The following is a 24,370-nucleotide window of genomic DNA, read 5'->3' as shown; positions in this document are numbered from 1 at the left end:
ATGAGATAAACTCCCTTCCAGCATTGTGAGAGAAACAGAGAAAGAAATAAAACAAGAATATTAAATCATGCTTAAATGTAATTTTTGCCATTACAAAGTATTATCAACAAAATGTACTTAAAGTATACAAAGTAAAAGTCATTGTTCTGCTGGACTTGGCCCCTGGCTGTGACTAGCATATCGTCCCATTATTATTAAATTAATGAATTAATTAAATTATGCAACAATGTAGGCTACTTTATATGTTCTACAGTCCACATGGTCACAAGATAAATCTGAGCACATTATTAATGTAAAATCTTAAACTGCCAGTTAATCTGCATCATGTAAAGCTCGGACTCACCACTGCGAGTTGTAGGCTACTCTCGGGTAGGATGGCCTGCTCTGGCGACTCATAGGCTCTGTCACTGGTATAACTTTATTTATAAGGCAATGCTTGGTGTGCTACCTTACCTACATTTGTTCTCTTGTCACGCGGAAAAGTGCTGGTTGGCACTTCTTATGTTCTCAGGACATAATTTGCTTTCTGTCCCTAATGTGCGCACTGAACAGGGAAAAAGGCTTTTGTGTACTTTGCCCCCTCTGGATGGAATACGCTGCAGACTGAGCTAAGACTTAATGAATTCATTTCGGTAAATGGCAATGCTTTTAAAATTAAATGCATTTCCTGCAGAAAATGTGTGGGAATGCTGAATAGCTGAATTGCTAAAACTAAACTGGATGAATAGCTTAAATCAGTAAGAAGAAGTTGAAGTAGTGAGAATAGTTGAAAAAGTGGAAATCGGTAGAATGAGTATGAATTTCATTAAAAAGTTGAAAAACACCACTAATATATAAAATAATTTATATGTTATATAATATTTTATCTGAAATTATGAATCAGTATGGAAAACTTACAAATGCTGTGAGAAACATTGATGAAAATGCAGAAATATGGAACAAATTGTTTGATCTAAACTGCTGAAAAACTTGGAAGTTGGAAGCTGAAATGCACATAAGTTAAGAGTAAATACATTTTAGAAAAGCTGCTCTGTAATACTAAACTGTAATACTGTCAAAAGTGGAAGTTTCAATGAATTGACTAAAAAGACTTATTATCAGCCATATCCATTGCATAGAACAAACAAGCAGAAAGAGAGAAAAAGAGAGGAAAGATAAAAGGAAGCACCTTTCAATTGCTATATATGTCCTTGGTAACGCACCTTTGGAGCAATAATAGGTTGAGTGCTTACCTCAGGGACACATTGATTGATGTACCTCAGTGGGATTTGAACCCAGCTCTCCCACACCCCCAGTATGTGTCATATCCACTACACTATCACCAGGAGATGGTCCTTCAGCTCTATATGTGTGGTGTGTGTGTGTGTGTGTGTGTGTGTGTGTGTGTGTGTGTGTGTGTGTGTGTGTGTGTGTGTGTGTGTGTGCATGTGCGTGTGCGTGTGCGTGTGCGTGTGTGTGTGTGTGTGTGTGTGTGTGTGAATAATAATAATAAGAAAAAAGAAAGAACAGAATAACAATAGTTGGAATGCTGTTGAACAGCATTCCACTAATAAAGAAAGAAAATGGCAGACAGGAATAACAATACTACTAATGAAAGAAAGAGAGGTAGACTCTTTAAGATGTCAGTGTTTTCAATAATTGTTCCTGGTTGCAATAAAGACTATGTGAAATTGATGTAATGTGAATAGCTTTGCTTTATTTCAGTTGTATTAACTTTGTCCTCTTGTATTCTTGTCTGTAACTATGTGTTTTATATGCTGCTGCCTGTCTTGGCCAGGTCATCCTTGAAAAAGAGATTCTTAATCTCAATGGGTTTCTTCTGGTTAAATAAAAGTAATAATTATAATAATCAGAATCAGAATCAGCTTTATTTGCCAGGTATGAGGACACATACAAGGAATTTTGCTATGGATTATACATTGCTCACAATGTGCTTACTCATACAAAACAAACAACAAAAACAAACAATATATACACACTATAAACAGTCAATCTTAATCTAAATCTTAATCTGCATATGAACAACATACGCAACTTCATCCAATCAACAATTTCAGTAAATCTGTTGAGGGAATCTATTGATGAATAGATGGCTGACATTAAGGAACTCCAAAATGTTCATATTAAATAAATAAATAAAGACACTGAGCTCATCCCTTGACACTTTACCATCACTTGACCTTTTTATTACTGTTTTACAACTGTTATTGTACATATATTTTTATACTTATCATTATGCATAGGCTATAGCTCATTTATTAAATTCCTGTTTACATCTGTAAACATATTTATTTCTACTAATTTATTGCATACAATTTCTGTTAACACTGAGTTTATTAATCAAATCACAATTACTGTCTACTTACTTTATTATATATTTTTATTATATTTAATTTTTTTTTTTTTATTTGCACTACTTTGTGTTTAGATTTTCATTTTGTTGTGTGATATGATTTTCCTTTTCATCCTTCTTCCTTCTTTCTTATACATAGCCTATATTATTATTAGGCTATTGTTGGAGGAAGCCTGAGAGCTAAGAATGGCATTAGCAATAACCCTGTAATTGTTGTGCACATGATAAATAAAGACCTTGATTATTAAATGATCTTATGAATAAATGAAGTGAAATATTAGCCTGAGAAGCCAGACCCACATCAAGATGTTGGACTCTGGCTGCAAATTACATTTGCTGCCGCTAGGGTGCGTCTAGATTTCTAGGCTTAGTGAAATATAATAAATACATCAAATGTATTATGAAACAAAAGTGTCCCCGGGGTAATAACACACATTAATACATTGAATTTAAAAGTATTTGACAATATATTGGATCGTTTATGTAGTTTGCGTTATTTGTTCAGTTAAGATTATTTATTTGTTTAATGTTCTATTATGACATGTATTCTTTACATTTATTTATTTATTATTCATTACATTTTGGGGCTCCATAAAACATAAAAAAAGCGTCTCAACCTCAAGAGAGGTCTCAGCGGAGTCACATGACGTCAGAAAGCGGAAGTGTTTAACTCGGTAGGAGCTAGATCGTACTGTGAACAAACCGAGTAAACATGCATCTATCTAGTTATTAATTAACCGTTCTGCCGGCAGGGACGTTGGCGATCTTACAAAGCTGGAAAAGTGGGAACTGAAAGACAAGCGAAAGCAGGAGCACCACCTTGCACGGCAGCATTAACCTAACGTTAGCTAGGTACAGTAAATGCTCTTTATCTGTTATGTTAGCTAATGTATAACAAGAGTCAAGACCCCGAGTTAAACGTTTAGTGTAGCCGTTACGAAGCGAGGAAGCTAACAGTTAGCTAACAGTTGGTACGACTTCCATACCTCCCTGCTATAATGTTAATAAGTTACTAATGCTAACGTTAATGCTAAAAAAGAAAAGAAAAGCTAATGTATATGTCGACGTTGAAAACCGGTAACGTTAAACGGTTCAAACATGAGTAACGTTATGTCGTTTAATGTTCTAGGCGAGCTCAGATCCTGTAAGCTGCTCAACTTGTACATAGAAGACGAACAAGCTAACACCATTTTATTAAAGCCTTTAAATTAACTTACATTAGGGCTCCAACTAAAAATTATCTTTTAGTATTGATTAATCTGCCAATCAAGTGTTTTGTCTGAAATGTCAGAAAATTGTGAAAAACGTTCAGTGATTTGATTTCTTGCCTCACAGAGTAATTAATCTTGTTGAAAAATCAAAAGCAATATTAGAGCTGACATTCTGAGAATGTCAGCTCTAACCAGAGAATGATTCTCTGGTTCCAGCTTATCATATGTACATATTTAATATATTAAATATATTTAGGTGTTTTCTTAGTCCTTGATGATAGTAAACTGGATATCTTTGGTTTTTGTGCTGTTGATTGGACGAAACAAACTACTTCAAGACATCACCTTGGACTTGGAAATTGTGATTGACATTTTTCTGATATTTCATAGATCAAACCATTAATCAAGAAAGTAATAAGCTGACTAATTGATCATGAATACAATTGTTGGTTAATTAAGGAAACACTTTTGGTGTACAGAAATTTGCCTCCAGCCAAATAAAGATAAGTAAGCCAGTAAAGACCACATACACCAAGTAAGTCCAGCCTTCTCATTAGCTGCACATAGTATGTTATAAGTAGGGTTGGGCATCGTTTGAATTTAAACAATTCTGATTCCAATTCCGATTCTTCCTTTTGATTCCAGTTCTTATTGATTCTTGATTCCGATTCTTTGAGGGGTGGAGTTGAAACGGGTCACATGCCTATTTCACAAATAAGAGTAAAGTTTTATTTTGATTCAATGGTGGTTTGCAGTTTTACTTGGCTTTTTCAACATAAAATAAAGCCACACTAGAGTGCTGCTTACTGTGCTCCAAGGCTGCATCATTAACAACAAGCACCTGGTCGCCACGGAAACCAAAACTTGCGCATGTTAAATTGGGAAGCGATGATCGCATTTGAAACCAAATCCTCTAAACGATTCCAAATGATTCCAATAAAGAAACGATTCTATTGGTATCGTAATTTTTGAAACGATTCCAAGTAGGAATCGGTTCTCGATGCCCAACCCTAGTTATAAGTAACAATGAAGCTAACACAATGTGATCGCTGACATGAAGAATCAGAGGCTGCACAACTGGTTATAATTCAATTCAATTCAATTTTATTTATAGTATCAAATCATAACAAGAGTTATCTCGAGACACTTTACAGATAGAGTAGGTCTAGACCACACTCTATAAAGCCCCAACAATTCCAATAGTTCCCCCAAGAGCAAGCATTAGCAGTGGCTATTGCGACAGTGGCGAGGAAAAACTCCCTTTTAGGAAGAAACCTCGGCAGACCCAGACTCTTGGTAGGTGGTGTCTGACGGTTGGGGTTATGACGGTACAGGATGTAGCGTGGCACAGCAGAGCATGGGTGGACGCGGTGGATGCGGCAGGACGTAGCCGGGCATTGCAGGGAATCGCAGAGCGTAGCAGGGTGTAGCAGGTCCATAGCCACAGCTGCACCCAAGACCCAGGTCTTGGTGTCGCCCTAATCCGAATAATCCGTTATAATGATAATGTTTACGACTACAGCTACATGAATGCATTTTCTCTCTCGTCCAGTGTCTGCTGCCAGAATGTTTTCTGAAGGAGGTTCTTTCATGAAGGGGATGGTCATGGGAGGCCTCTTCTGCTTGCTGCTGTCACTCCTAGGTAGTTTCCACCCTGGCACAGAGTCCAAGACAGAAGACCATCATCATCATCACGTCAAGGCCCCGAGTAAAGATGAGCTGACACGCCTCTCTGACAGTCGCATGCAGGAGTGGAGCAATCAAGTCCGCGTCTCTTGCATCATCATGGTCCAGCCCAAGGTCCTTGTTTACTGGGCCACTGCATTGGACACCTGGAGCAAACATTGTGATAAGGCTGTGTTTTACACCTCTGAGTCTTCTAAGGCGCTTGAGGCAATAGACCTGAATGAAAAAGATGACTGGGCGAGGTTACGTAAAGCTCTGACGCATGCTTATGAGAATGCCGGAGGCCTGCAGTGGTTCTTTGTGGCACAAGCTACCACGTTTGCCATCATTGAGAACCTCAAATACCTTGTGCTCGCAAAGGATCCCAGCGAGCCCTTCTACCTGGGCAACATAATGAAGTCAGGGGAGCTAGAGTATGTGGCGTATGATAGTGGCATTGTTCTAAGTTATGAAGCGCTGAAAAGGCTAGTGCATGTGTTCCAGGATGAAGACAAATGTCCTGAAAGAGGACGTGCCCTGTGGAAGATGAGTGAGGACAAGCAGCTGGCCGTGTGCCTCAAATATACAGGTGTCTTCGCAGAGAATGGAGAAGACGCACACGGAAAAGGCCTTTTCAACAGCAAAGGTGTGAACAGCCTGATAAGTGAAAGCATGAAGAACAACCCCAATAGTGTGGTGGAAGGCTGCTGCTCCGACATGGCAGTCACATTTAACGGGATGTCACCGAATGAAATGCAGGTTATGATGTTTGGAGTATACAGACTTCGTCCTTACGGCCACGATTTTCATGACTCTTTAGTATTCAACCCTCCTGAAAATTCAGATAATGACTAGAGACTCATTCCTCCAAGATGGATGTGGCATTTTAAAAGTTTTGCTTCTATGATTGCAAACCTAACTGTGAGGAGATGTTTTCTAATTTTGTTTGTAAAACTGGATCCTGGATGGAAATATAACCCTTTTATGTATATTTTTACCTTTTTCACTTGGCACAATCAGCACCTTACTCCTTTGTGGTGTAGGTAAACATAGTGGATGGGTGTGCGTCCTCTTGAATAAAGATAGAACTGGGACATGTATCAAACTTGTGACCTGTGACTAGGTTGTCTGGAAGTTTTGGGTATAGGTATATGTATCTTAAATGTTTGTCTTTTTGTGGTCTTAAAGCTGCATTAGTTACCAGGTGATGACTATTGAAACGACAGGTTACTGAAATAATTTAACTGTTTAAAGTGCTATGCCATCTTATTACATTATGAATAACTTTTTTTTGTCACCCAACTGATTTGAAGATTGTATGGTAGCACCAATATTGAGTCAAACACATGTTAGCTCAGACCAGCTCTAAATCAAGTGCATTTCTTGCCACTTTATGCTTGGTTACCTCCACATATGAAGAGTTGGACTTCACAGCAAAAAGGAAAATAATATAACTTAATGTTGACTTCTGGGTAATGTATATAGTATATTCTATTTGTCACATGTTAAAAGAGACACCCAAAACAAAATTATTTTCATTGGAGGTGTCATTGTTCCACTGACATTTTTAAAACACATGGCTGCCGGACTGACCAGATGACTACTTTAAAAAAAGAAGAATAGACTTTTGGATAATAAAAGTGAATACAATTAATTTCTGATGAAATGCAATGTAGTTCTGTGGTATCGAACAATCCGATGAGGACTGTTAAAAGGTGGGAATGAGAATAAATGTAAAAACAAATCACACAACAGAGTGCTGGTAGCTTTCAATGTGTTAATGATGTAAACCTTGTCAACCATATAGAACTGAATGTATTCTATTGTCGACCACCCTTTATGTTCTGCCTTAACAATATTGCAGTTCTCATAGATGCCCTGGTAGCATGGAAATATGTAGTCAGGTTAAAACAAAGATTAACTACTGCACACAAGTGACATTGTAGTGTAAATTCACCTCATTGTATTACACATAAGGGCTGTTGTGTAAGACTGCACTGTTTTTAGCTAGGTGTATCCACCTGAAAATCTAGTTGAGTTTCCATGGAAGGAAGGAGTGTCAAGCTTTACTCTATAAATGAGGCGCAGAAAAACAAGTAACAGTTGTAAACCTGTACCACGCCACTCCCTCTCAGGTATTCTCACATCCTATACTGATAGACAGGCTACATCATTACTCCAACTACATTCTACACTACATGAAAACTAGGTTATCCTGAAGTTAATATTACAATTTTGTCATGTCCACCATTGGATTAAATTCCTAAATCACAGGCAATTATGTGCACATCTTAAATTGGATCCAAAACAAAATACCAACTGAGATTAAGGTTTAAAGCAAGATCTTTCTTTTATTTGTGCATTATGCTGATTGATTCACAGCCTTCAGCCGGTTACACAGCTAAGTTCTTGGGTGTAAACAGGTGACTGGCAGCTCATGCGTCGCTGTCAAAAGCACACTGTCTGGGGGGTGGGGGTAGGTCTTGATGTCATCATTTATACGTCTTCATGTGCCACAATCCATCATTCAGATAGTGAACGTTCTCAATTCCAATTCCCTTGTTGACTTTTCCTCTGTTTGCAAAAGACAGATTTAGATCAGGCATCATAACAGCAGCAATAGCAAGGATTTCTTTTTTGCCTCTGTAAATTGTAGGGGAAAAAATCTTACATGCTGTCTGCAGACATCTTCATAACACCAACACAAAGTGCATGTTGTTTTCCCTCCGCCATTATAGCCTGCATTCACTTGTTAAAGAAAAACTTGTATTTAAAATGTGGAAGCAAAGTGAGATTTTTTTTTAGTGTGGATTTGGAAGAAATATTTAATGCTAGCATAGGACAATGCCGCAAATTATAATTGTTATTTATTTTTAGTGTGAAAATCAAACGGCTCCCACACGCTGCATCATGGATAAAAGGATACAACTACTGTGTCGGCTGCAGCTGGGTAGAGTTTAGCGCCTGGTGACGTCAGCCCGGGGCACATGATGTTGGCTCCACTTAAGACAAATTTAATGGCCCCTTTGTCTACTTGCTGGTGTGGAAGAATGAAAGGATCTATAAAACCCAAAGAGAATTTCTAATCAGTGTGAGGAAACTCAAACACAACCAAAAGGCTGTTGACATTAGAAGATCTTACATTTATGCAACAGTCTGAGGGTTGGGTAGAATGGTCCTTCTCTCTGTCTGAAGAAAAGCAGTTCTCCATTCACTGTCAGGATTTCAATGTGTTCATGGCTGTGGGAAGAATAAAAGAAATATATAAAAAAAAAAAAAAAAAACTGTAGAAGAAAATCTACTATGCCTAAAACACTGCATGTACCTTGATTAGAAAAATGAAATGATAAAGTCATACCATCTCACGATTTTGACAGGGTCCTTTTTTGGCATTATGTGATTGAGCCATGACTCAATGTCTGGAAACTGTTCCAACAGCTGATTTTTGATGCCTTTGATCACTGATGTTTTCAGCTGGATACAGTTCGACACATTTTCCTTATCATCAAATCTGAAACAGGAAAGCGAAAATGCTTTTTGTATTAAATGATTTTTTAAAGTACAAATGCTGACAGAAAACAGAACAAGCTTGTCTGGCATGTTTAAGATATAAAATTAATCTAAAATTTAATCCTATTTTTGTACTTTTAATTTGCCTGTTGTCCTAATCGATATACTGCAGGCCTAAATATATCACAAACATACACAATGGAGCACACTGATTCCACATTGCGGCAAATATTGGCAGCTGCAGTAACAATGTTAGTTTAGTTACAATATGGCAATGTCAATCAATACCCACAGTATACATATATATTGATATAGATATATTGGGAAGATGCTCCAATTATAGAAAATAAAATGCTGTTATTTATTTCCATCAAAAAAGGTTACATAGATACATAATTTAAACAATTTTGCCATTCAAATTTCATCCAGAAATGTTCATCCAATGAATATTTGTGTAAGTATAACTTTAATTCTAGTTCTAATTCGACAGTAACTTTGATTTCAATACACTATAAATGAAGAGATAGTATTGAGAACTTTGTGGACAAAAAGGTACCTTCCAATCTTGTAATTATAAGGTCAAAAATATTATTCCAACCATCAAAGTGAAAATATGTTTCGCTAATGTCATATGCACCTGAATGTTCCCAACTGTATCAAGATGACACCACTTGGAGTTTGGATTCAAGGCAGTTTAGTCTAGCTAGTTAATAAACGTGAATAGACAGAGTATCTTTATATCACACCGCACTGACAAGTTAAAACATATTTTTCATGCCTGGTCTAATTTAATAACAGAGGGTCTCACAAAATATCATGACTCAGGTCTACTTGTCTCATTAATTGAACTTGAGCCCACAACAAAGTTGAAGACGCGATTGCTAATCAGTTAGCTAGCCACCTAACGTTAGCTGTGGTTAGCTCACGTAACAACATGGAAAAAAATAAGCAACGTACTTTTTAAACATCCTCGTTGGTCGCTGTTACCGTTACCGCGTTCCTTAATTATGACAAAGCTTGTTCGGACGCGCCAGGTCGGCTATGGTAAACACAAGTAACGTTAACTAACAGCATACAATTCACATATCAAGTAATGCTATAGCAATTGCACGCCTGTTTAGGGACCAGCAGTATGAGAGTTACGTCATTTTACGACAGTTGTTTGCGTTACACGACAGGTCAGGTTAAATTCGATTATAGGCGCTTCCTTCCTCTCCTGTCACCTAGGTAACTTGTGTAACTCAATTTTTAGGTGTACACAATCTAAAGTCGTGCTCTGGCGCTGTTTATATTTCACAGACAGTTAAACACACGATAAGTCATTTAAAATCCGCATGTAGCGCCTGTTAGATCATGTAAAGGACAGTTTCCATAGTGACGAGGCAGTTTTGGTGTGCATAAATTGCTCCGCATTGTGACGCAATTCAATTCTTTATTCGTTTCTTGGTTAGATCCTATTTATATATGGTTAGATTATGGATGGATTAGATAAATCAAACATCTCAAAGCCTGTCCACCTAACGTTAAACATAATGTGTGCAATTGGATGGAATTGAAATGTTATGGGTTTCTCTTTTTTAACTATTGATTTTACATAGTGTAGGCCTACAATAACCCTGTAACACTAAAACATCCACTTACCTACAAAAAAATATAAATTATATATTTACAGTTTAAAATACACACTTTTTTTGTAAGCATGAACATTGCAATTGCTGTAAAATATATATCCTGCACACTGTAGGCTATATACAGTATTGAGACAGTGTAACCACCCACTTCATGTAGCCTATGTCCATTCAATATTTATTTATTTGCACTACTTGTATTTGTTTACAATTTACACCATTTTTTTACCTATCTTGGTTCAGCTTGTTGTCCTTCATTTTAGCTGTAGGTTTATTTCTAGCTCAATTTCTACCATGTGTAACATTGAGAGCAAAGTAAATGAGAGCAAAGTAAAACCAAAGTCAAATTACTTGCATGTGCACACATTTCATATAATACAGCTTATTCTGATTCTGACTTACAGTATTGCTGTAACATCTAAAGTTATTATAAAAATGAAAAAATATTGGGATTTGGCCATTTGCGAAATTTAAATATGACATTTCTTTACGTTAAATAAAAACTGAACAACAAATTGCATTATTTTAACTATCATTGTGTGCTAATTTTGAATCTCAGGTATATTTTTTTTTACAGGATAAATTCTATATAGTATCTTATATGGTATATATGAAATCTCCTTGAGGAGTTTGAAACATAGCAGTTCATCACAAAGCTTTATGCCACTGTTTTTCACATTCAAAACAACACATTTGTCGCATACACAATCATACATATTGTGCAGTGAGATGCTAGTTATCATCTCCATACACTGTTAGACATAGTGCCGGTATAATGAAACAGAGTAAATGTTGAAATAAAGAAATACATATATAAAATATAATTAAACATTGAAAAAAAAGACATTTTAAACAATAGGAAAGTCAAAATTTAGCAGAAAAAAATCTAAAATTAAGCAAAAGCAAAAATAGAAACAATGAGAATATGGACATTTTACAGATTGTAAGAAATACAATGTAAATACATGTAACGTAGCTTTTTCATTGAAAGGCCAAAATACTTTGAGGATGGAGAAAAAATGCTCTTAAGTTTGTCTTTAATAAATCTGTTATTACATTTTATTTTGACAGTGTGAACTAGAAAACATTTACAACATACTAAATATTAATTCATATCTAATGACTGGGCGACTTCCTTCATTCATGTGCGGTAAATTCATGACCATAAAAATGTCATCAGTCCACGTAATGGCGTTGGCTTGGCGCCATCTTGTGGCCAGAGCAGTTACAACACTGTTGTCAGTATTAAAAAAACACGCTTGTGCAAAAAGTACTTATGTACGAAGTACTTCCGGTGGGGTCACCGACTAGATTTTGAGAGCGAATTTTCCCCGTGTTGACCAACGGATGTTTTAGTATTATGTGACCCTATTTTGGCTATAGATACATTTCTTCTGTAAATAATTATCGTTAACGGCCGCTTCAGTTGACCACTTTTACTGAACAATTGTACAACGCGGTTAGACACGAGAGGCAAAAGAGGAAGCAATAGCCAACCATCTTTCTTCTGCCAGCAATAACAAGAAAGCGACAAGGCTAGGTTCAAGTGGAGCTGTTTAGTTGAACAATTTATTATCTGTTTTATACTGGATAAAAGACTTGGATAAAAACCTCTCCGTACTAAGATAGATAACGTTAAAAGCTCTCGGACACTGAGCTCATCTCAAGCCTGGAAGTTTCGGATCAAAAGACTGGCTGTTAAGAATTAGTATTCCCGTTTTTTCATGTTTCCAACAGGTTTATCTTCCCCTAATCCCCCACCACCACCAACCCAGGAGGCTAGACCAGCGGCTACTGATGTCAAAAACGACAGCGGTAACATTACGTCTCCGAAGAAGAGGAAAATAAACGGCTCAGAGAGGGAAGACACTTCTGACACGATCTCTTCCTCGCCTCCCAAGACCCTGAATTCCTCCTCCTCTTCTTCTTCTTCCTCCTCCTCCTCCCCCTGCTCCCCCACTTCGCTGCACATCCAGAAGAAGTTAAGGTTTGAGGATTCAGTGGATTTTATTGGACTGGATGTTAAAATGGCTGAGGAGGGTGCTGCTGCTTCGTGCTCTAATAACAAAAGCAAAGCCGTGTTCCTGCCCGGTGGCGTGGGACACCATGCAAACGGACTGACGAAGCCCGCAGGATCCGGCACCTTTTCTAACAGTAAACCCGGTGCTGCCAAGAAACTAGTCATCAAGAACTTCAAAGGTAGCAGATAAACTGGTGGATAATGTGATTCAAGCTCCAAAACATTCACAGACAGCAATATACAGCTAACAAGTCCCCAGGCACTGTGATGTTGTCCCCACTAGACAAGACATTGTAACATTGTGATATGTTAGTCTCTTCTTGGTCCTGAAGGCTGCATTACAATTTAAATGCTAAAATATTATAAACTTAGCTGAGTCAGTAAACCAGGAATGCTTCTAACATCACATTGGTATTACTATGAACTAAGAAAGGTGTCAAACTTGGGAAAAAATACACATTTCCTTGACTAGTCACCTTGGTACCAATGATGTGTCAACATGTGGATGGCATATATATGAGTCAGAAGAAATTTAGGCATACATATTTTTTGAGAAATGATCTCATTTAACATAACTAAAACAGTCAAATAAGTTCTAAAAATCCTATTAGGAATTGCTAATAACACTATAAAAAGACATTATTAAATATTGTTCATAGGATTTTTGTGCGAAGTCATATTGTGATGATTTGATCTTGTGATATCATTTCTCAAATTTCTGTACTTCAAATTAATGATTCTGCGCAAACAAACAAAATTGAAGTTGTTTGACACATCAAGAAATGGGAATACAGTGGAGCTCAGGGCCATTGCTTTGAACGTCAAGTTTATTCTTTCATATGTAATTTAGCTATATTGGAAAATTGCTAAATTTTGTAATGGATAATGATTTCAGCCATATTTAACCTTTTTAAATTCTATTTTGCCGTTTGTTGATGAATCAGAGTTTTATTGAGATCAAGATGTCTTTTTTTTTTCTAGAGAGACCTGAAAAAAAGAAACATTCATGGTCATACGGAGTCATAGCATACAAGAGCAACACACACACGGCAAAACAACCAGTGATCAAGCAACAAATAAGAGTTAATTGAAACAAAGGAGTAAAAAATAACATCAGATAGTAGAACTAAAGAATCTGGTTTGAGAGCAGTTTGCACTTAATTCCATTTAAAAGGGGCATAGTATACCTGCCGAGGTTAGAATATCTAAAGTTAAGTTGTGCGTGTTGCATTGTCTACTGCAGTTAAAAGATTTAGAAAGAAGAGATGTGAGATGTGAACAGTAGAGCTTTTTGGATGGATATCATGGGATGAGGTTATAGCCGAGCCCTAGTCATATTTTTATATTACAGTAACCAAAATCTCATGCATTATCATGTCTAATAATCCAATTCAATAACCAGATATTAGATTTTTGTTTTTGTCACTATTGTCTGGCTATACTTTCAGAAGAAACACTTGTTTTGTTCAGGAGCCTGCAAAATGTTACAGTGTTATCAGGACTGTTTTTTTTTTTTTTTTTTTTTTCACACAGAAAAGCCCAAATTGCCAGAGAACTACACGCAGGAGACGTGGCAGAAGCTGAAGGAGGCAGTGGAGGCCATACAGAACAGCACTTCAATTAAGTACAATCTAGAGGAGCTCTATCAGGTATAATCCCAGACCTGCTGACCTCCTAGAGGAAGCTCATTGATAAGAAAATGTCTCTTTTGACACTTTGTTTTGTCCCCTCAGGCTGTTGAGAACCTGTGCTCCCATAAGATATCTGCCAAACTTTACAAACAGCTGAGGGCCGTGTGTGAAGACCATATCAAGGCACAAATTGATCAATTCAGAGAATATCCTTTACAGTTATCTTCAATTTCTATCACTATTTACTTAATATTATATGGCTTAGTATTGATCATGCAGTCATATTGCAGCAAAGCTCTTTTTGCCTTAACGTTGTTCATACGGATGCCCTGGACAGTGTGCTTTTCCTAAAGAAAATTGACAAGTGCTGGCAAGATCACTGCAGACAAATGGTATGTTTTATAACTTTAATAAGTAAGGTTCTAGTTGTCATATCCTTTTGAAAGTCTGTTTACATAACCTGGCTACACATGCAATTTGTTTATTTCATTTTCTTGTTTAAATGCATAATGTTTGGGGACTTAGGACACAAATATTACAATTTATTTTAAAGTCTCAAACCAAAATTAAGATCAGTTATTTTCTGATACTTTAGAAAAGCTCCCTCAGAGCCACAGAAGACATAGAAGTGTTTTCACAGACTGAGAAGTACCCCTTGTGAAAAGTAAACAGATCTGCATGTGTAAAATATGTAGAGTGCCCCTTTAATTTGACAACAAAGTGGTTATAAAAGAATAAGACTGTCATTAGTGCCATTTTCTAACTGTGGATGTTTGTCATTGTTTCACAGATCATGATTAGGAGTATATTTTTGTTTTTGGACCGCACCTATGTTTTACAAAATTCAATGCTGCCATCAATCTGGTGAGTGATCACTGATGCCAGCTGTTCTACAATAGCGTGAGGCTGATTTCTGTTTTAAAGTGGTTGTTTGAACATACTGCTCTGGTCTGCAGGGACATGGGTCTGGAGCTGTTCAGGTTCTACATCATCAGTGATCTGAAGGTCCAGAGTAAAACTATCGACGGGATTCTGCTGCTCATTGAGAGGGAGCGAAACGGAGAGGCGATAGACCGCAGTCTACTGAGGAGCCTGCTGAGCATGCTCTCTGACCTGCAGGTAACTGACCATGTACCATTTTATTATTATTTTAATAATGATCCACACATAAGTGTCAGCTGGTGTGAATCTGTATTTGGAAGGCTGTATCTTTGTCCTGATCTGTGCACGGAGCCGATCGGTCTCCATCGTACTCCGTCGCGTGAGTTGTTCCAGCCTGTATTCACTCTGCCCGGTCTTGAGGTTGAGATCGTAGTTGCGCAACTTCAGGTCTTCCATAGCAGTTTGGAGGGATTCATGTTTTTGCCTCAGGTCCCTATTCTACACCTGTACTACAAGATAAGTGTGGCTTTTGCAGCTGTGGTGTTTGTGATTATGACCCACACAGGGGTGTGATGAGTTGTCAGTTTCCTGTTGACAAATGTCTTTAATAAAACCTGTGTTCTCTCCATCCATGACAGATTTATCAGGACTCTTTTGAGCAACGCTTTTTGGAGGAAACTAATCGACTGTACGCTGCAGAGGGACAGAGGCTGATGCAGCAGAGAGAGGTGATTTATATGACCTTGGTACTCTGGGCCTGTTTTTGTTGTTTGTTGGTGTATCTTTTTTATTTTCTTGACTAACTGGACAAATATAGACAATCTGATTACACAGTATATGTCCAGTGTCTGTTATAGTGTTTATGCATCTAAAACACAAATTGCAACATCAGGTCTTTATTTTAGTTCCACAGAATGAAACAGAACGGACTCAGCATTTTGTGTTAATGTTAAAAAAACAAAAAATGTCTTTAAACCACACACAACATAGAAGAACAACAACACCAACATATCCTCCATCCACAGCTTCAGGTGATCAGAATGAACTACAGGCACAATACATGGTGTATTTTGAGTGAAGTTTTTTTTCTTTTTTTTCAGCTGAAAAAGCTTTTGCTTGATTCAGACAATAATTATAGCAGCTCTGTTGACTTGCTGACACATTGGATTGAGACATAGTTTCACTTTTTATTGTCTCAGCTCAAAGAATGAGGTTTTCCTACATGTTTCAAAACATTTTATTTGTGATTGTGAAAGAAAAATACAGCTAACTTTACATATAGAAGTTAAACTCTACACAAATAGACTGTTCTATATAGGCACAATCAAGATTTACTTGATTTTACTTTGTCTTTTTTGTTTTTATATTATTGATATTTGTTTTATCTGTTTTATAATGGTCCTGTCAACATCTTTCGTTATCTCTACGTTCTTTATTTGATTGTGTTGTTGTTATTGTTATTTTGATGTGTAAAATGGGGCCTGTTTCACAAAAGCAGAATATATAAATCCAGGATAACCGATAAAGCGAGGCTTGACCTAGTCTAATCTGTGCAGCCTGGCTTGGTGCGTTTCACGAAGGCCAAGTCAGGCTGAGGAGGAGCGACTAGGTTGAGCCAGGATGAAGTAATTCAGATAGATGCGCGTCCACGGATTTCCTCAAAAGGCCGCAAGGTCGATTTACTGATGCCAAAATGGAGAATCCGCATTGTACATACTTTATACAGAGTGAGCAGCACTCTTGTGGAAGTATGATGACGTGAAACACATTATTTGTATAAAAAGAAAAGAAACGCGGGCGCTGTAATGAAACAGCGAGAGAAAGTGTAGCAGACGATCACGGACCGACTGAATGCGTAAGTAGCCTAAATATATACATTAACTGACCGCTGCTCTGAATTGAAACCGTCATAATCATTCCATTCAAGGATTAGGCTACTAATCATTTGCACAAATTAACAGTTGTACTCTTTGCCTTAAAAGTAAACAGAAGATAATGTTACTCAGGAAATTTACCATGAAGATCAATTTTCTACAACACTAGAATATGATGCGTAAATATCTCTTTCACTCTGTTCCTCCCTCTCTCTCATGGGCTAAAATATAAATTTCCTAAGTCATATTAACTTCCACTGCTCGCTTTTAAGTCTACAACTGTTCGTTTTTACAAATGACAGTGATTCATTGAATGGTTTCAGTTAAGAGCAGTAGTTCGTAAATGTATATTTTTAAACTATCATTTCGGTCCGCTATTATCTACCACGCCTTTTCTCGCGTTTTTTTATTTTTTATAGAGGACGAGTTTCCTTCTCTACATATTATATGCCTTGCTCCCTTGTATATATGAACATAGAAAATAAAGACACTGAAGAAATTGGACTCTAAAATCTAGAAACTATAAAGATAATTAAGTGATAAATTCCATGCACACTGTAAACATGAATGGAACAGAGTATATTCATCAGTTATTTCCCCCCCCTAGCTAAATATAAGGTCAAAAACCATTGAGGTGTCCTCTCCCTGTTACATGAATGTACAGTAGCCTACATCACTAGATAGTTACTGGTCCAGTGAACTAAGACTATAATTTGGGAGGATTGTAAAATTATTGTTCTTTAAATTGTACAATCCTCCCAAATTATAGTCCCAGTTTACTGGACAACACAAATTGTGTGCTAAGAATGCCAAATACAATGCACATGGAAGCGGAACAAACATGATCCTTATTGTTAAAGAATTTTAAAAAAATGAATCGACTAAAATAATTCAAGGTGCATTGGTCAACTATAGAAATGTACAGCATTGTATGTATTGCCCTTAGTAACAGACTTCATTTAAAACAATATGAACAGCAGTCTTCATACAGCAATATAACAGTAACAATGACTGTCACATGAATAATTATAAAACAAAATAATTATAATGGTCACAACTTTAAATAATAACAGTACTTAAATGAACAGCAATATGCACCTGTTGTATTTTAATCCAGGCTGATAACAATAGGGTAAAACCACTGCTGGGTGATCAGAAAAGGCTCCAGGATTAATAAATCCTGGCTGTTAGCCTGGTCGGGAGCAGGCTAGCTGCACAGAATAAATCTCCATGGTGATTTATGTACCTCCGCTTTTGTGAAACCGAGTCAAGGCTAAATTCATCCAGGATAACGGGGAAATCCCGGCTTAATCCCTTATCTTGGTTTAGATAAGGCCCCTGGGTTATTAAATATACTACTGTATTAGTCACACATTAAATGTTGTTTTAGGTGTTAGTAGCTGTTAGTATCTTTTAAAGTAGTTAATATTAAGAGATCACAATATGGTAAACATATTAATATTGCTGCTTTCCCCCCTTTTTTTAAATTTATTTTTTGCAGGTCCCAGAATATCTCCATCATGTCAACAAGCGCTTAGAGGAGGAGGCTGACAGAGTCATCACATATCTGGACCAGAGCACACAGTGAGTGTTAGACTAGTATTCAGTTTGCAGTTTAACAGTGACAAAGACTCATTTATAACCTGAGTTTCCCCCCACACACTCAGAAAACCGCTCATTGCTACTGTGGAGAAGCAGTTGCTGGGTGAACATCTCACGGCTACTCTGCAAAAAGGTACACAGAAGTACATATTAGTATAAAAACATATACATGAGTCACATTACAGCCGTTCGTAAATGTCTAGGCTGTATCTCATATGTAACTACGCTGCCTGTCTGACTACATACTGAGTCTTGTGTTCTGACTTCTGACTTTCTGTTGTTGGAAACTTCCAGGGCTGACTCACCTGCTGGACGAGAACAGAATTCAGGATCTGTCTCTTCTCTATCAGCTCTTCAGTCGAGTGCGAGGTGGCGTCCAGGTCCTCCTGCAGCACTGGATAGAGTACATAAAGGTATGATGACAGCATTAACAGTTATAAAAGTCTGAAGATGCAGTGCATGATACAGGTGCTAAGCTCTCAGGAATAGTGTTTTGCATTATCTCTTGCTAACTGTTGTTTCCCGATGTCTTGGAAATTTAGGCTTTTGGAAGCACAATCGTAATCAATCCAGAAAAAGACAAAACAATGGTGCAAGAGTTGCTGGACTTCAAAGACAAGGTCGATCACGTCATCGACATATGCTTCATGAAGAACGAGAAGTTTGTCAACGCCATGAAGGAGGCTTTCGAAACATTCATCAACAAACGGCCAAATAAACCTGCAGAGCTCATAGGTCAGTAAGCATTTCCCCCATTCATACCTGCTGCACTGTCAGTAAATCTGCATATAATCATAATCTTCATGCAATAACATGTACTATAAATACACTTTGGTTTACAGCAAAACATGTGGATTCAAAGCTAAGGGCAGGAAACAAAGAAGCAACAGATGAAGAACTGGAGAAGATGCTGGATAAGATCATGATTATTTTTAGATTCATCTATGGTAGGTCTAACATTTACTACCACATTTGTTTCAGTTTAGGATTTTTTTTTGTCCTCTATATAATGTGTTGTCATTGTAGGAAAAGACGTTTTTGAGGCCTTTTATAAAAAGGATCTGGCCAAGAGGTTGCTGGTTGGAAAAAGCGCCTCTGTAGATGCTGAAAAATCGATGTTGTCAAAGCTGAAACATGGTCAGTTTAATACCTCAAAATGTATCTTCTGAACACGCACAAACAATGGGAAATACATCACAGAAAGGAATATCTTGACCCTGAATGCACATTTGACTTGTGACATTTTGGTGCTTCCTCAGAATGTGGAGCAGCGTTCACTAGCAAACTGGAGGGGATGTTCAAGGATATGGAGCTTTCTAAAGACATCATGGTGCAGTTCAAACAGGTGAGAACAACAATAGTGGGTTAAAGAGTATCCATGTGAGTTTTGTATTTGATTCTTATGACAGTGAGATGATGTATAGGGCAGTTCAGCTTTTAGACAGACATTAGCATTGCTTAAAAAATGCAGTCCCCTCATTTATTTTAATTAGCCCTCTGTGTTTACACAGTAGGGATCCAGATACAGAGGGCTCCAGAACGAAAATGCAGAGCCGTTGAACCTGGCTTAACCTTTGCCACCACACAATACAACATAAGCTGGCCAGTGGACTGCTTTGGGCAATCGAATACTTGCTATTAGAGCTGCAACTAAAGATTTCTTTCTTGATCAATCACTTATTCGTTGAGTTTATATATATTTCAGGAAATGGAGGAAAATGCACATCATAATTCTCTAAAGCCCAAGGTGATCAAATGTCTCATTTCGTCCGATCAACTTTCCAAAAAAGAAATGATCACAAAAGAACAGCACATATTCACATTGGAGAAACTGTTTATGTTGACATAAAATGTTATTTTAATGTCAATAGACAAAATCGATTTAATCAGTCAATGGTTTCAGCTCTCGCTCTAAGCACACATTCCAGGTAGATTACTGTAACAGGAATAGCTTATTTCTATTAATTACATTGCGTTTGTAAGTAATTATCGCAGTGTGAAGTTTCCAGAGTTCTAAAATCCCTCCTCATATTATTATAAACCACTGTGCATTGATTTGAAATCCAATAAGCCTTCAAACTCATTGATTTATTATTCAGACTGGGCTTCATGGATCATGTTTCAGCATCTCACTGACACCTGAAACCGCGTGCCTTCACAAACACAGCCCCTTGTGGGTTTTTTAAGTGCTTTGCTTTTTTTGGTTAAACTTAAAGTGCTCATATCATGCTCATTTTCAGGTTCATAATTGTATTTAGAGGTTATATCAGAATAGGTTTACATGGTTTCATAAAAAAAAAAAACACCATATTTTTGTTGTACTGCACATTGCTGCAGCTCCTCTTTTCACCCTTTGTGTTGAGCTCTCTGTTTTAGCTACCGAGTGAGACATCTCACTTCTATTCCATCTTTGTTGGGAGTCGCACATGCTCAGTAGCTAGGTCAGCACTACAAACCAGTCAGAAGCAGAGTATGAGGGCGTGCCACACTAGCAGCTAGGCGAGCATTATAACGTGTGTTACAAAGTGACGCACGTTCGTCACGGAAGTAAAGGCTGGATTACAATAGAGCTGTTTGGAGCAGTTTGTGAACAGTGTTTTCTGTTGGAAATGGTAAGTCCCTTTGGGGTGGACTTTGGGCTTTTTCACTTTGTAAACCTATAACGTGCAGAAAAGATAGATATAACACAATATAGGAAAGGGAAAAAGCCGAAAAGCATCATATGAGCACTTCAAGTAATTCAATTTGGCAGGTGGATATTACATGTGTGTCATTTGTATTTCTGCAGTATATGCAGTGCCAAAACATTCCTGGCAACATTGAGCTGACGGTGAACATTCTCACGATGGGTTACTGGCCAACCTATGTCCCGATGGAAGTGCACCTGCCTCCTGAGGTAAGTGCTGAGCAAATACAGAAATTGCCGGGAACATGCTGATTTTATAACCTGACGTGCAATAGATATACTGAATGTTGCTTTGTAAGGCCTCTGTTATCTTTGTCCAGATGGTGCGACTGCAGGAGATCTTCAAGACCTTCTACCTGGGCAAACACAGTGGCAGGAAGCTGCAGTGGCAGTCAACACTCGGCCATTGTGTCTTAAAAGCTGAATATAAAGAGGTAGATAACTAGAGAATGCTCATGTGTGTGCTCACTGAATACAGCATAATGTTAATTATTCTCTTTGATTTTTCTCACAAAAGGGCAAGAAGGAGCTGCAGGTGTCACTTTTCCAAACACTTGTGCTACTGATGTTTAACGAAGGAGAGGAGTTCACCCTGGAGGAGATCAAACTGGCAACAGGAATAGGTCTGTGAGATCACATCAGTTTGGTTGGCAGCACTTTGATGAAGAAACGAGGGTTGTCGAGGACTCATTATGCAGCATCACTGATCTAAAACACTGTTTGTGTGTTCGTTGGTTTACAGAGGACAGTGAACTGCGCCGGACTCTGCAGTCACTTGCTTGTGGAAAAGCGCGTGTCCTCACCAAAATCCCCAAAAGCAAAGATGTGGAGGACGGGGATAAGTTTTCTTGCAATGATGACTTCAAACACAAGCTCTTCAGGATCAAAATAAACCAGATCCAGATGAAAGAAACGGTATAAATATTATCCTTATTTTTTATCTTTTATCAAGGTTTTGGTGAATTATTGTAACTAATTGTTTCCTCTCAGGTGGAGGAGCAAGCCAGTACCACAGAAAGGGTGTTTCAGGATCGTCAGTATCAGATCGATGCTGCCATCGTGCGAATCATGAAGATGAGGAAGACTCTGAGCCATAATCTCTTGATGTCTGAAGTGTACAACCAGCTTAAATTCCCTGTCAAGGTGATTAACACAACACTGTATCCCTTCTATTTTCTGAGTCATTTCTAAATGATCTAAGTTTCATTGATTTATATGGGGTATGAGTATTTTAAATTCTGTATTACTGTTTCACCCTCAAAATCTGTTTCCTCGTGTGCACATTAATAGAGGGTTATTTTGTTATTGTTCATTTAAAGCCAACTATTTAGTTTTCCATTATGTAACAGATGTTTATGCCGTATGAATTATAGAGGAAACCTTTGAGGATTATAGATACTGGATTTTTGAGGTCAATACTGATAGTTTAAAAAATCCTAAAGAATTGTGACAGCAATATGTACTTAATGGGACATGTTATAGTTAAATATTTTTCAGTTTCTGTGCTGGACAAACTATGAAAGGGAGACACTGTTTCTAAATACAGTTAGACATATATTCAAAATGTCTATACTGCTATAGAACGACTTTTGTATAGTAAGATACCCTGGGGAAGTTGCATAGCTTACATACTGTAGATCTGCTTTTTACTGATTGCCTCACCTCAAAGTATAAAAATAACTAGAAATGCTGGCATGTGCCTCATGTTAACCTCTGCCTCCTCTCTGTCCTCTTGCCTTTCAGCCTGCTGACTTGAAGAAGAGGATAGAGTCTCTTATTGACAGGGACTATATGGAGCGTGACAAGGAGAACCCCAACCAGTACAACTATGTGGCTTAGAGAAAGAAAAAGTGACTGAGAAAAAAGAGATGCAGATGGTCCATTCAGGCTGAGGTGATCGGTCTCTAAATCTTTTGCTCCAGTGGATGTTAACCATAATAATCTTCAACCCAGCGACCGACAAGTGAATGGATACTGCTCCACAGGATTTTTGTCAAGGGTCTTGTGATCCTGTGGACTGCATGCCCATTAGAAAAGAGAATATTGTCCATATTTCTCAGTGCCTCTGAGAGAGTTGGGCTACCATGGACAGACAAAGAAGACACACAGATGTTGTTCCATTTGCTCTTTTTTTTTTAATAGAGAGGAAAAATATTTATTTTCAAACTTAGATTCTTCTTTGTCCATAGTTTGAATCAATATGCTCTTTGTTATCAAGTCACTTTTTGTCTTTTTGTTCACTCAGTATCCCAAGCAAATGCTGACACACTTAACAATGCTCTAAATGTATCTCACGTTGGAGAGAAAAAGGATCAAAAAATTAAACCGATGCTTGTTTCTTTAGTCAGTGTCAAATATGGGACTATTGGACTAACATTTCATAGTAGAGAAATGACAATTTGGGGAATATCTGTGTCAAATGTGTGATCCTGCAGCAAGGTTTTACAGTTTTTAAGACCATGTAGCCATCTGATAAAGCTGTGATTATGAACACACAAAGCTTCAAAGCAGAGTTTGTGCCAAAAAAGGAGCACTTCTTTTGTTATAGGGTGTATTCAAGCTGCTAAAACACTTCAGTTGTACAAAAATATGCATTTAAGTTTCTCGTTTGTTCTGTCTTTGTACGTTTTTGTACATCACAAAAGTGACATTTTAAATGATCTCGTCTGACAGTCAACTGCTTTTTAGGTTTTTGTTAACCTTTAGAAAGTATACTAAAAGCACAATGACATCAGAGTCCATCCTCCCCAGGTGTCATACCACATACACATTATATTTTTTGTATGTCTCCCTGTGGGGCTTGCAGGCCTTTCTGAAAAGTGGGGGGAATGGGAGTGGATTGCCTCAACACATGAGGAAAAATATGATTGATTAGACATGCCCTTGTTTGTATGAGTCTGTTAGATTTATTGCTTCAGATTAAAACAACTTTCAATTGGGTTTTCTTTTATTAATCATTGATTTACAAACGCATCTCACTGTCTTGTAATCAGCCCATTAAGCTTTTTGTCTAAAGCCATTAAACATTCATGCCACACAGCAAGACAAGGCAACTTTATTTATATAGCACATTTCAGCAACAAGGCAATTCATAGTGCTTTACATAAAACAAAGGGCAATAAAAACACTCGGTAAAGAGAATGTAAAATAAAAAACAAGTTCAATAAAATTATACATACATTAAATACAATAATAAAAGTTTGTGTTACAATTATACATACAAATGAACAACTACCTGTTTAATAAAAGGCAGCGTCATACAATTATTTAGCCTTTATTTAAAAGAACTGTCAATCGGGTTTTATTTT

At 37.4% G+C, this 24,370-nt stretch overlaps 3 protein-coding genes across 3 annotated transcripts; 2 read left to right on the top strand and 1 right to left on the bottom strand.

The window, feature by feature from the left end:
* The first annotated feature begins 2,991 nt into the window (after positions 1–2,991).
* c1galt1c1 (C1GALT1-specific chaperone 1) lies at positions 2,992–6,969 on the top strand. Its single transcript, XM_031303365.2, has 2 exons — positions 2,992–3,205; positions 5,117–6,969. The coding sequence occupies exon 2, from the start codon at positions 5,131–5,133 to the stop codon at positions 6,082–6,084; it is 954 nt and encodes a 317-aa protein (XP_031159225.1). The 5' UTR covers positions 2,992–3,205; positions 5,117–5,130; the 3' UTR covers positions 6,085–6,969.
* Positions 6,970–7,560: 591 nt separating this feature from the next.
* On the bottom strand, positions 7,561–9,955 carry mcts1 (MCTS1 re-initiation and release factor). Its single transcript, XM_031303366.2, has 6 exons — positions 9,697–9,955; positions 8,588–8,740; positions 8,372–8,469; positions 8,156–8,289; positions 7,901–7,968; positions 7,561–7,803 (listed from the first exon to the last, which is right to left on the bottom strand). The coding sequence occupies exons 1-6, from the start codon at positions 9,705–9,707 to the stop codon at positions 7,722–7,724; spliced, it is 546 nt and encodes a 181-aa protein (XP_031159226.1). The 5' UTR covers positions 9,708–9,955; the 3' UTR covers positions 7,561–7,721.
* Positions 9,956–11,647: 1,692 nt separating this feature from the next.
* Positions 11,648–24,002, top strand: cul4b (cullin 4B). Its single transcript, XM_031302862.2, has 20 exons — positions 11,648–12,566; positions 13,921–14,036; positions 14,121–14,224; positions 14,341–14,410; positions 14,809–14,882; positions 14,975–15,137; positions 15,539–15,628; positions 18,276–18,358; positions 18,442–18,509; positions 18,671–18,789; positions 18,919–19,111; positions 19,219–19,323; positions 19,403–19,513; positions 19,636–19,721; positions 21,165–21,272; positions 21,383–21,496; positions 21,580–21,685; positions 21,805–21,977; positions 22,053–22,205; positions 22,806–24,002. The coding sequence occupies exons 1-20, from the start codon at positions 12,092–12,094 to the stop codon at positions 22,899–22,901; spliced, it is 2,607 nt and encodes an 868-aa protein (XP_031158722.1). The 5' UTR covers positions 11,648–12,091; the 3' UTR covers positions 22,902–24,002.
* Positions 24,003–24,370: the final 368 nt, after the last annotated feature.

Source organism: Sander lucioperca, chromosome 1, assembly GCF_008315115.2.
Source record: "Sander lucioperca isolate FBNREF2018 chromosome 1, SLUC_FBN_1.2, whole genome shotgun sequence".
NCBI lineage: Eukaryota > Metazoa > Chordata > Actinopteri > Perciformes > Percidae > Sander > Sander lucioperca.
This window is presented reverse-complemented; position numbering and strand designations above follow the sequence as displayed.